At 58.2% G+C, this 12,306-nt stretch overlaps 1 protein-coding gene across 1 annotated transcript in view; it reads right to left on the bottom strand.

Annotated features, from left to right (window-relative positions):
- LOC131405585 (dapper homolog 3-like) overlaps positions 1 to 1,624 on the bottom strand; it is a 121,032-nt gene extending 119,408 nt beyond the window's left edge. The window contains exons 1-3 of the mRNA XM_058540549.1: positions 1,488 to 1,624; positions 1,070 to 1,417; positions 247 to 700 (exon numbers count right to left, since the gene is read on the bottom strand). Coding sequence (XP_058396532.1) covers positions 247 to 700; positions 1,070 to 1,417; positions 1,488 to 1,624 — 939 coding nt within the window. The remainder of the gene's footprint in view (positions 1 to 246; positions 701 to 1,069; positions 1,418 to 1,487) is intronic.
- Between the last annotated feature and the right edge of the window lie 10,682 nt (positions 1,625 to 12,306).

The following is a 12,306-nucleotide window of genomic DNA, read 5'->3' as shown; positions in this document are numbered from 1 at the left end:
GGGGCCGCGCAGCGGGAGGGAGCACGGTCACGGACCGGGGTGCCGAGCGCGCCCCGCTCCAGCTCCGCGCGTGCACGCCCCCCACGGGCGCGCACCCAACACCCCACCCCCACCCCCTGCCCCCGAGGCTCCCGCCCAATCAGAGGCCGCGCACGCGGCGCTGCCGGCGGGCAGACACCCCAGCTCCCCGGCCTGCGCCCCCGTGGCCCCCGCCCCGCCGCAGCTTACCCGCCTGGCCACACTCACCGTCCCGGGCGCGCAGTCCGCGCGCGGCTCCCCTCCGGGGCCGCATTCCCTTGCTTGGCTCAGCTCTGGTTCTGGCTCCGGCTCAGGTTCCCGCTCCGCAGGGCTCGGCTCCGAGATGGTGGCAGCGGCAACGAGCGAGGCAGGGAGGGCGTGTGCGTGTATGTGTGCACGCGCGCGGCGTGTGCGTGTGCACAGGAGGGCCCTGCGCTCCCCTGCGCGCCCCGCTTCTACCTCCTGCTCTCCACGCTGCGATGCCAGCAGAATCCCTAACGCGCGCTCCCACCCACCTGGGCGCTCACACTCGCGCACACACAGGCACACTCGGACAAGCACACACCCCCGCCGCCGCACACCGGGCTCCGCACTCTCGACTCTCGCCCTCCTGGGGCGCTCACACAGGGCCCCTTGCCGCGGCCCGCGGGGCCTGCGGAATAGCCCTGCGTCCGCTTCTGGACTGGCCCCGCCTCAGGTCCCGCGCTGCTCCCAGAGGGGACCCCTCAGGCGTCCCTGCTCCTCCACCATGCCCGGCCGCACCGCGACCACGCTCTCTGCCTGAACCCCGGCCGGGGCGCCTGACTCCGGCTTCCGGCACTCCCACCCAGGGGCGCCGGCTCCCTCCCCCTCGTCTGCGACCCCGCCCGCAGCCGCGTGCTCTCTCGCTCCTTCCTTTCCCCGTTTCTGTCACTGCCTCTCGTTTTATCTCCTTTCCTTTCTCCCTCCTGACCCCGATCGCCGTCCGCGGTCTCTCCCGCGGTCTCTCGGTCTGTCTGCGGCCGCCCTCTCCCGCGCCCCCTCCTCCCCGGGGCCCTGCGCTGCCCCTCACATTCTCCGCATTACACTGGGCGCCGCCCGCCCCTCGCCGGACCCAGGGTTCGAGCGCTCAGTGGGCGGCGAGGGGACCCGCCGCGCCACGGCCTCGCCGCCCTCTCCGCTCGCTCCGCGGCTCCTCGCTCCGGCCTGGCGGGCGGCGACGTCCCGCGCTAGCCTCGGCTGCCGCTGACACCTCCCATCTCGCCTGGGCTTAAAGGGATAGCGCCCCGGGCTCGGCCCGCCCCACCCGGAGGCGCCGAGGAGGGCGGCCTCGCCGCGCTCGCACGATCCCGGGCGGTGGCGCAGCCGGGGCCGCGCGGGCGGCGCCCTGGCCGCCGCTGTTGAGCGCGGTCCTCCGGGGCTGGAGGTGAGTCAAGGAGAAGGGCGGTCGAGAGCTGCCCGGACCACGCCACCCAGGGGGCGCTCAGTACTTGTTGGTGGCTAAGCCTAGGGGCAGGCTGGGGGTGTGGGGCAGTGCAGCCTGGGCGCCCGGGACTGCGGGGCCCGGGGAGGAAGGATCAGGGAAGCGGCTGTCCGGATCTGAGCTCAGGGTGAGGACACCTGTCATGCTGGGAGGACAGGGCTAACACGGTGGCCTCCCTCTCCTGCTGTGTGACCTTGGGCAAATGCCTGCCTCTCTCTGGGCCTCAGTTTACCCTTCCTTGGAAGGACATTGGCTTCCATCGTCTCTGGGGCCATGCCCAACTCTGATATGGTGTTCAATCCCATAGGAGAGGAAGTCTCCAAGGCAGGCCCTTAGCCCTCAGAATCCTACCCACTCCTTGCCTCTGAGAGCTGGGGCCATTGCCAGGCTGTGCTCCTTCCACCACCACTCTACCCACACCAGGCCTGCTCTGCCCCTCCATCTTTCTATGACCTTTCTTTTCCAGCCTCATCAGGGCAACAAGGCAAAGTTGAGAGGTACAGGGACCTACCAGGGACAGCACACTACAGTTTGCAGAGCTCTTTCACATCCAAGATCTCCCTGGACCCTCATGACACCCCCCGGGAAGTAAAGTGTACCCCTAGGCTCCTGGACACACCTGGCGCATGACCATTTCATCTTCCAGATCCCCCACTCTTACTCCCACCCCAGACAGACCCTTGCTCCCCAGCCCCCATGGTGGGGTGCATTTTGCCCATTTGTCCACTAAGCATCTATTATGTGCCCCATCCTGTGCTAGGTACTGGGGACACACAGATGATTTACACACATTCCTGCCCTCAGAAAATGAGAGAGCAGGAAGTATGATGGAACTTTTGGGGATGGAGGAGGTCCAGGAAAGCTCCTGGAGGAGGTGACATTGAAGCCACGTATTAAAGGACAAATAGGAGTTGGCCCAGCAGAAAGACACAGAAAAGGCATCGAGTGTGAAGAGAAGAGCACGTGCAAAGACCTGGAAGCGAGAAATAGGGAAGGAGGGGTGAGGGGTGGGGGAAGAGAAGCTATAAGAGCCTTGAATCGAGGAGTTTCCGCTTTGTTCTGGGCCAGCAGGGGGGCTGCCACTTATCAAATCCAGGCAGAAGCCCTCCCCATCGTTCAGCCATCACAGAGGCTTGCCTAAGGGCTCCCCAAACCCAGGAGCTTTTGAAAGAGGCTTCCTCTCCTCTCCTCATAAACCCAGTCCCAACCTCTGCACCCGATCTCTGCAGCCAGACAGAGCACAGACGCCCCCTGCTGCCCGGAGCTGGAAGTGGGAGAAGCCCAGGTCTCGCTGTGGCGGTGATGTGAGTCCAGGAAGCGCCAGACTTTGGCACCCACATCAAGCTGCCCTGCTAAGACCTCGGACTTTGGTGTCAGGCATACCCAGTGCCAGTTCCAACCTCAGTGTCCTCCTCTGTACAATGGGAATAAAAGTACTCAGCCGCAAGGAGGTTGGTGAAGAATTCATGAGGAATAATGCACAGGAATGACCCAGCACGCAGCAGGCATTCCTCAGTGTCCTTTTCCTTCCTCACACCTGATCTTGGCTTTGTGGCCCATCCCAAAGGCCCTTACTGTCTCCTTTTTCCCTCCTTCCATTTGGCCATTTTCCTTCTGCCTTCTTACCAGACTTCCTGGGGGCCTCAAGGGAGATGAGCTCACGGCTGTTGCCTGCTCTGGTTCAACACACCTCCTAAGGAGTCTTCCCAGGGCTTCCAGGTGGGCCCCAGGGAAGCCAAACAGAGACAAACAGCCTTTCCCCAGGGTCCCTGACATCCAAGCAGAGCAGCAAGTCCAGTCTACATCTCCATCCATTTCTTCCGCTCTCCTGTTCTGGGAGCCACACAGCCTTTGTGTTTGTGCTTGGGAATTATTCCCCCAGCTTTGCTGTGCAAACTCAGATGGGTAGCAAGCCATCTCTGAGCCTCAACTTCCTCCCTAAGTATGGGGGCAAGGTGGTGTGCCCCACAGGGGCAATGAATGTAAGTCTAAGTCGCTTATTTCCCCTCAGCATGTCCAGGCCTTGGCCCTCTATCCAGGAGTTCTGCACAGAGGCGGACAGGGACAGAAGTCTCTTAGGGACCCCCTTCTGTTGCCCCTCTGCCTCCAAGCAGGCTTTACCGAGAAGCAAGGCATGAACAATAAATGGACCCGCCTGGAGGAACCACTCTTCACGTCCAGAGCAGCAGTAGCTCGGGGCCAGGGGCCAGGCCAGCGTGGGCAGCTTCAGGAAGCTCGTTTGCCAGACGCTGGGAACTGGCTGTGTCCTGCACAAGGGCTGAGTCAGTGCCCTCTGCAGATGCCTGCCCAGGGCCCCTCTGCTATTTTCAGCCATCTCCACAGGCCAGTGGGGAGACCTTGGCAGTATCCCAGACCCAGTCCAGCCCAGGGCTGAGCGGCCCACGTTGAGTCCCAGGAAGCAGTGGGCGTTTCCTGTCTGCCTTCTCAACCAACCCCTGGCTTCCTGGGTCAGGCTGAGAAATAAATACAGTCCCCAAGCATTCAGAGAAATGCCCCAGCCAGCCAGGCCGTCTCCTTGCTGTCTCCCATCCCATCTCCCCACCTCCAAGTCTTTTCCCACCTGTCCCCACCACCTCTTGGCTTCCACACAACCCATCCACCTCTCGAGTCCTTCCATCCCTAAACAGTCTTCCTCGACTACCCCCTGCCCACTCCAATCTCCCTCCTCTTTACTCTCAACCGACTGTATGTCAGGTGTTTTCATTCATTGGTTCATCTTCACACTAATCCTGGTGTTATCGTTCCCATTTCAGAGAAGAGAAAACCAAGGTTCAGTGTGGGGTTCTAGGATTTGAACTGAGAGCCACTGTTCTACATTCTTTCCATGAACATTTGTCAAAGACCTATTGCATGCCAGGTGCTATGCCAGGTGTGGGGAATACACAGCAGAAAACTTAGAGTCTTAAAAGAAACAGACAGAAACCAAACCATCATGCAAAGAAATGTAAAAATACAACTGCAACAAGGGCTGTGAAGAGCTGCAGAGCTGTCAGGTCGAGGCCCAGTCTGGTCTTGGGAGTCAGGAAAGGCTTCCTGCAGGATACGACATTTGACCTAGCACCAGAAGGTTGGGTAGACATTAACTTGGAGAAGTAGGAGGCTCCAGAGAGTGGGAATAGCATGTGCAAAGGCCCTGTGGTGAGAGGAAGGAGAGAAAGCCCATGTGGCTGGAGCATGAGGAGAGGGAACTGGAGATGGGGCTGCAGGTGGCATAGGGCCAGGACAACACGTTCTAGTGGGCCCTGCAAGGAGTTGGGAGTTTAGCCAGGTGGCTCTAGGCTGGCTCTGGAGGTTTGAAGCAGAGAACAGTGCCCCACTGCTCCTCCAACTGCTTCCCAGCCCACCACTTAGCACTCTGAACCAGGGACCACTTCTACCCCCTTCTTCTGATGCCCAGGCCCTAGCACAAGGTAGGTCATGCTGGGACAGATGACTTGCAGCTGAGCTGGCAGCGTGGGGAGGGCAGGAGGCCTTGGCTCAGCCTCACTCAGACTCTAGCTGAATGACTCTGGGTAGCACCTGCCCCGCCCTGACCCCCAGAACTGGAAAGCAAAGATTGGACTGATCCTCCCTGCCGTCTCTGGTTGATCCTGGGCCATAGCCTGTAACAAGGGGATGGAGAAGATACGACAGTCAAAATGATGCCACCAGAGCCAGATTCCAGGGCCTAGAGCCCTGCAGGGGGCACAGGGGGGCTGCTTGGGCCTGCTGCTGGCCTAGTGCCTACCCATCCCTCCTCCACGCCAGAGCTTACCTTCCCCAGCCCTTCCCAATGGAGCACCCCAAGGGCCTTTCCTCCTCCTCTCACCCCCAACCTGGCTGTGCCCTCACCCACTTCCCCCTATCAGATGTCTGGGGTCCCTGTTGACCTGTAAGAGCTGAACTAGATCCTTGGGCCTTTGGTTTTCCCATCTGTAAAAGGGTACAATTCGTCACTCCTCCTGTCTCCCTGGGCAGGAGAGGATGAAGGAAACTGGAATTCTTGGTATAACCTCCACCTACTCTCTCAGGGCACTGCTCCCTTGTCAGCATCCTCCTGGGACCCTGAAGTCAACCCCACTGGGGGAAACAGACACACCAGCTAACCTCATAAGACCTGCCCCTGGAAAACCTTAGCCAGCTGCCCCTCCCCGGGGACACAGCACGCCTCCCCAGTAGGACCGCATCACCCTCGTGGGGGCCACTGGGCAGAGACGGGCTTATGGGTCCCACAGGGTGGGAAACTGAGGCTCCAGAGAGAAGGGGCTGGCCCAGGTCACCACAACAAGCCCTCCGCCCTGCTTCATCCCAGACTGCCTGGGGAGTCCAGGGAAGGGGGACACTGTGGGTGCCACCTCCGCTCCCCCAGGGCCCCCTTGTGTGTCCAGACAGCAGCTGGAGGTGGGGCCGCTTCAGAACTCACCCCCTAAGGATGCAGGATGGTGGTGTAGGAGCTGCCCCGGTCAGCAGTGGCCTTCAGCTCATGGGGCAGGTGCCAGGCCAGCTTGCTGAGAGGGCCTGGGTCAACCCACGGTTCCATCAGGTCAGCTTCTTCTATGATAATCACACCCACCTGTACTGTGGGGACCTGCTTTGCCGTCCACAAGTCGATCGCGTGAGCCTCTCACTGAAGGCCCGCTACGGCCCAGGGAAGTAGGAACAAGGATTATCCCCACTTTACAGATAAAGGAACTGAGGCACCAGGTTATGGCCAGTAGGGACATTGCAGACCTGCAGTCCAGCATAGTCACACAACAGGGGGTCAGGAAAGGGTAGGGCCGGGGTGGCAGGAGTGGTGGACGTTGGGGATCTGGGCAGAGAGGTGACCCTGCCTGTTACCCAGAGGTGGGATTGGAGTTGCAGTTTGGGAAGCGGGTGGGGCAGGGGGAGTTTGGGGGCCCGGGAGTGCGCGCAGCTCAGGGGACAGACCTGCCGTTCAGCTCCCACTCGCAGAGGTGCTGTGAGTGCTCTCTGGAGGCCCTGTGGGCCTGTCATCAGGGAACTCACAGGCTGTGGGCAGACAGGCACGTGGACAGCCACATCCACAAGAAGAAGGCCAAGGTTCCAAGTTCTGGAGTGGGCGCTGTGTCTGGGTGGGGCTAGAGGCCAGAAGTGGGGGTCGGGAGCCCATGGAGCCCGCCCTGAGCCTCAGAGGAGAGGAGGGGCTGCTGCACTCACCTGGGCTGGCAGCAGCGGATCTGGCTCTCCCAAAACCAACACGGAATGCTCGCCCTTGAAGGATGCATAGGAATTCACTGGGCAGTGGAGGGGGCCCTAGGGAGAGGGGATTGTCCCGGGACAGGGGGCACAGCTGGGTCTGGGTCACCTCTGAGTCCTCAGCACCCACCAGCCCAGGCCTGGCCACTGCAGGGGTTCAGGGAGTATGTACTGGCCACATGGATGGTGTTTGAATGACAGAGAGAGAGGGAGAGAGAGAGGGAGGGAGGATGGGAGGAAGGGAGGGAGGAGGGAAGGGAGTAAGAGAGGGAGGAAGGAAGGAAGGAGGGAAGGAGGGAAGGAAGGAATTGCACGAGCACAGATGGAAACATAAGGAGGCACCCACGCTGTGGAGGGAGTAGCAGGAGATGGAGCAGAGTGCACTGGGGGAAGCTGGCAGGGTGGGGGCAGGGCTGGTCACCAAGGTCCTTGAATGCCATGGGAGGACGATTGGACTTTGCAGGGGTTTAAGGGGAGGCGGATGATCAGATGTGAATGTGTGGACACTTGCTCCAGCTCCTGTGGGGGGCGTGGATTAGAGGGGGTGAAACTGGAGAGAAGGCTGTTGGGGTGGTCCAGGAGCAGAGACGGGGGTGGGGGCAGTGGAGGGGTCCAGGGGCAGATACTTAAGAATTCAAAGGCAGGGCTTGGTGAGTGAGTGTGAAGGCGAGGAAAGCAGGGGCCCCCAAGGCCTTTTCAGCAGAGTAGCGGCTGTTTCCTGTGAGCTGACTCCCCCAGGCTTCATGACCTTGTTCCTGGGAACTCTCACACCCACCTCCCTCCACTGTCGGCAGTGTGTAGGGCCCCACGGTGCGCTGCCCGGACCCCCCTCGACCGAGGCCTCCCTCCCTGCTTCTGGGAGTGTGGAGGCCACAGGTGGGTTCCTTCCACCCAGCTGAAGGCCTTGCCCTTCCACGGGCAGCTGCGTCTCACGACGGGTCAAAGCAGGGAGTAAGGGCCCAACCATCTTGCCCAGCTCAGGACAACCCCACAACGACAGCTCAGGTCCAGAGATGCCCATGGGTCTGTACTGCAAGTGCATCACAGCCTGGCTTCTCCCTCTGCCCCATCCCGCTTCCCTCACTCTCTCCCCCCACGAGTGTTGATCTCAATAAACTCATTGCGTGCTAATCTCCCTCCACACACTGCTATTATCATCCCCATTTTTTCAGAAGGAAATGGAGGACCAGAGATGTTCTGTGACATTCCCACAGTTGCACAGCTGATAAGTGCCAAGTCAGGGCCTGGCTGGGAGGGAGGAGACCAGGGCCCCTGGGTGGCTGGGGCGGTGGGAGGGGGGGCGCGGTGTCAGTCCCCAGGGAAGGCCAGTCCAGCCCATAGGCCGGCACTAGAACCAGGAGGGACTTACTCCTCTCTCTCCCCATTCCACAGATGGGGAAACTGAGATCAGAAAAGGGATAAGAGTTGCCCAGACTCATACTGTCAGTTGATGATGGCCCAGGACGACTCCTCAGGGTTCCGTGTGTTTCCTTTGGACCAGAGTGATGTGCTCTTCCTGCCTGCCCCCCTTTCCAAGCCCAGCACTGGGCCTTGGGCTCAGGGATGGGGCTGGGTTGACCTTTACGTGATTTCCCAAGGCTGGAATGAGGTGCCTGCGGTTCCCCGTACCCTCTGCAGAGACCCATGCGGCAGCCCAAGCTGCCCAGTCCTGGCGTGAAGCTGGGATGTGCTGGGCTGGGCGGGCAGGCAGGCATCTGACTGGCACGGCAGAGCAAACAGACGGGAAGGAAATCAATTTGAGTGTTTGATTAATTTTAATTTTTAATTTGCATGGAGAGTAATGCACCCCATTTGACACTGCATACTCACTACGAGCTGCTGGCATTCACCATTGCTGCCACTGCTGCAGCTTGCTGTGCCCAGCAGCTCCCTGCCCTTCTGTCAGGCAAGCCAGCCCCTCGCATGGCAGACTGGTCCTCTGCGAAGCTGGGAGCAAGGGTCCTCTCCAGGGACCTCCACCTCTTCTGTCCAGGAAAGCAGCGTCTGGTAAGTCCTCTCTGGGAGGAGCCCAGGCGGGCGATGTCTGTTCCAGAGTCAGGGTGTGCTAATGGACTCTTGGGTGTGCTGACATACCAGTTTGGGGGACAAGGGAGATTCTGGGTGCACCTCAGCTCACAGGTGCTAAGTGTTTACGTGGGCCACCTACATTCAAGAGCATCCCTGTACCTAGAGTCAGATCTGTCTTAAAACTAGGACAATCCCAGCTCTAGTGTTTTGTAACTTCGAGGGTCAAAGCTTTGCTGTCTCTTTGTTTCTTTGGAATTTGACCACACATGGGGTGGGGAAAGTTGCTCTGAATTGGGAGAGACTAAGTCCACAGCACTCTCTAGCTCCTGGCCCTCCCTTCTCCCCCACCAGGCCTCATGCCCTGAGACCATTGCCCTATGAGTTTGAGAACAGAGACCGTGGAGTGAGGCAGACCTGGTTAGAATCCTGGCTCTGCCACTCATTGGCTGTGGCCCTTGGGAAAGTCACATAATCTTGCTGAGCATAGCCTTCAAGGACCCTTCTGACTGTGCTTCTTTCCTGTCCCCTTCAGACCTCACCCTCTCTTGGTAGCTACAGAACACACCATTCGATGGCCTCCTCCAGGAAGTCCTCCCTGATTAAGCCTTCTTTTCTCCCCATCATTACTATTCCCAGCTGCTGGTTCTGCCCTGAACATGAGCCCTCTCTGACCCCTCCTTGGGTCTCAGTAGCTTGACTATGTGCCCTGCACGCTCAGTATGGAGTGGTGTGCTAGAGAGCTCATGGCCTTTGACGTAGATATCCCTGGTTCAAATCCAAGCTCACTTCCATGCTAGCTGCGTAGGCCCATCCTTTGAGCACCTCAAATCCAATGGACCCAAAACTGAACTTATCATCCTTCCCCAAACCCACTCTTGCCTCTTTTTCTTCCCTGTCTCAGTAAACAACACTCCAAACACCCAATTGCTCAAGCCAGGGAGCTCGGAACCGCTGGGACTCCTCCCTCTGCCTCATCCCCCACATGCTATCCTGTCCCCACCCTCCACTACGTACCCTCTGACGGGTGAGCAGAGGGGAGGAGAGGAATTCTCTTTGGAATTTACTCCCCTGCAGGGCAGGGCTGGGAGAGCCTTCAGGGAGCAGCCAGTCCCACCTCACCTCAGCCCGATGGGGAGTTGCCCATAGCAGAGCCACATAGAGAAGCCAGGTCTCCTCTGCGTCTCAGAGGTCCTGGTCAAGGCCAGGCCCTGCGACTGTGACAGAAGGGAAGCTGAAGTCCCGGCCCACTTCCCCCTACACCCCAGGCCCAGAGAGGCTGCAGGGGAGGTGTGAGGGGCTGGGGCTGTGTTCAGGTTCCCAGGCAGAATGGATAATCCACCAGCGAGAGCTCATGGAAACCAGACCCAGGCCCAGAGAGGCTGCAGGGGAGGTGTGAGGGGCTGGGGCTGTGTTCAGGTTCCCAGGCAGAATGGATAATCCACCAGCGAGAGCTCATGGAAACCAGACGTCACTTCAGGGAGACTCCAGCCTGGCCCTGGGAGTCCTGCCTGGTCGTGGCCACAGGAGCAAGTGAGAAGGGGCCTTAGCCATGATTGGAACGGGGGGCCCATTCTCTGTGTCCCCCACCCAACCCTCACAGTGCCTGAAATTCCACCGCTGTGCCTGGCTCAAATGCAAATTCATGCATTCCTGACCCTCTGAAGAGCTGGTACAAGAGTGGGAGCGAGGGCACGAAGAGGAGTCATCTCAGGTAGGGGTTGCAGAGAGGGAACACAGGTGGACAGGGCTGTCACCTTTTACTGAGCACTTTCTGCACACTAGGCACTGTGCTAAGTGCTTCTTCACAAGCTTCCTCCCTGTGGCTCCAAACCACCCGCCATGTGAACCAAGCATCACTCAACCCCTCTGGGCCTCAGTTTCCTCTCCTGTAAAACAAAGTTGGTAATAATAGATACCTCTAGAGGCTATTGGGTGATTAAATAAGAAAAGATGTGTAAAGTGTTTTCTACATTGCTGACACAAAGTAGATGCTAATTAAATGCTAATTATAAATGAGATAACTCATGTAATAAGGCCTAGAACCCTCCCAGTCCATGCTTGTCAAATCTGAGCTGTTAATAAGATAAATGTTTCACCACTCACCACTGGAATGAGGCGGAGCTGGGGGTGGGGAGGTGTGTCTGCCCAGAGCTATGGGACAAAGGAGTTGCCTAGAAATCCAGAGCATTAATGCTAAGACAGAGCATATAGAAGGAGGGAGGCCACAGAAATGGACCACCAGAGGCCAGAACCTGTTCTTATTTTTAGAAGCCTCTCTATCTGAGGTTTCAGCCTGGATGGGCCAACTTGGAAGGTCTCCAAGTCCTCTGGATTGGACCAAGCCAGGAAGTCAAGGAGAAGGGGTGAGAACCTCATCCACCAGAGGGAGAGGGGAGTGGCAGAGGCCAGAAAGAGACAGAGACATCAGGAAGGCAGCCATGTGACAGCTACCGCTAGGAAGCCCATACAACACGTACACTTGACATTTGCCGACAGCTTCTCATTTCATCCTCTGGACAACCATGTCGAGGGTATTGTTATGCCAAGACATGGATGAGGCTCCAAGAGGCTAATAATGACGTGCCCAAGGTCATTGCCTGTAGGTCTAAGAGCCAGGATTTGAGTCTGGGTCTTTCTGGCTTCTCAAGACCATGCTTGGAACCACTATGAAGAAGGAGCAGGGAGGGAGCTGGGTCCAGCCTCTCCTCAGGGTCCCAGAGCCCCTGGCCCAGGGCAGTGGTGCCTCCCAGTTCCCAAACCAACACTTCCCCAGACAGCCCTGTAGACACTTCAGCGGTTTACAGGCCCAGGAAACGTCTGCCTCTTCCCAGTCTGACCTTGGAAACCAGACTGGGGGTACCATGGGAAGAACTTGGTCATGCATCAGAGCTGGGGCAGAAATGCTTGGAATTAAAAAATAATAATAGCATTTTACTGCACTGACTACATGCCAAGCACTGCTTTCCATGCTTTATATGTTATGTTTAAATCTCACAACAGGGCCGGCCCGGTGACTTAGCCGTTAAGTGCGCGCGCTCCGCTGCTGGCGGACCGGGTTCGGATCCCAGGCTCACACCGACGCACCGCTTCTCCGGCCATGCTGAGGCCACGTCCCACATACAGCAACTAGAAGGATGTGCAACTATGACATACAACTATCTACTGGGGCTTAGGGGAAAAAAAGGAGGAGGATTGGCAATAGATGTTAGCTCAGAGCCGGTCTTCCTCAGCAAAAAATTAAAAAAGGAGGATTAGCATGGATGTTGGCTCAGGGCTGATCTCCCTCACACAAATAATAATAATAATAATAATAAATCTCACAACACCCTATGAAGTAGGTGCTTTATCATACCCGTTTTATAGATGAGGAAACTGAAGCATGGAGAAATTAAGTCATGCACCCAAAGTCAGGCAGAGCCAAGATTCAATTTCAGGCAGTGAGGCTGCAGAGGCCATGACTGCAGCCATTCACCACACTGCCTATCAAAACAGGCAGGTACAGTCCCCCACCCAGAGCCACCCAGGATGGTGTTGGGGCTAGGATTCGACTTACAGCACTCTTATTTGCACACACTTTTTAG

Source organism: Diceros bicornis, chromosome 5 (assembly GCF_020826845.1).
Source record: "Diceros bicornis minor isolate mBicDic1 chromosome 5, mDicBic1.mat.cur, whole genome shotgun sequence".
In the NCBI taxonomy this organism is placed as follows: Eukaryota; Metazoa; Chordata; class Mammalia; order Perissodactyla; family Rhinocerotidae; genus Diceros; species Diceros bicornis.
This window is presented reverse-complemented; position numbering and strand designations above follow the sequence as displayed.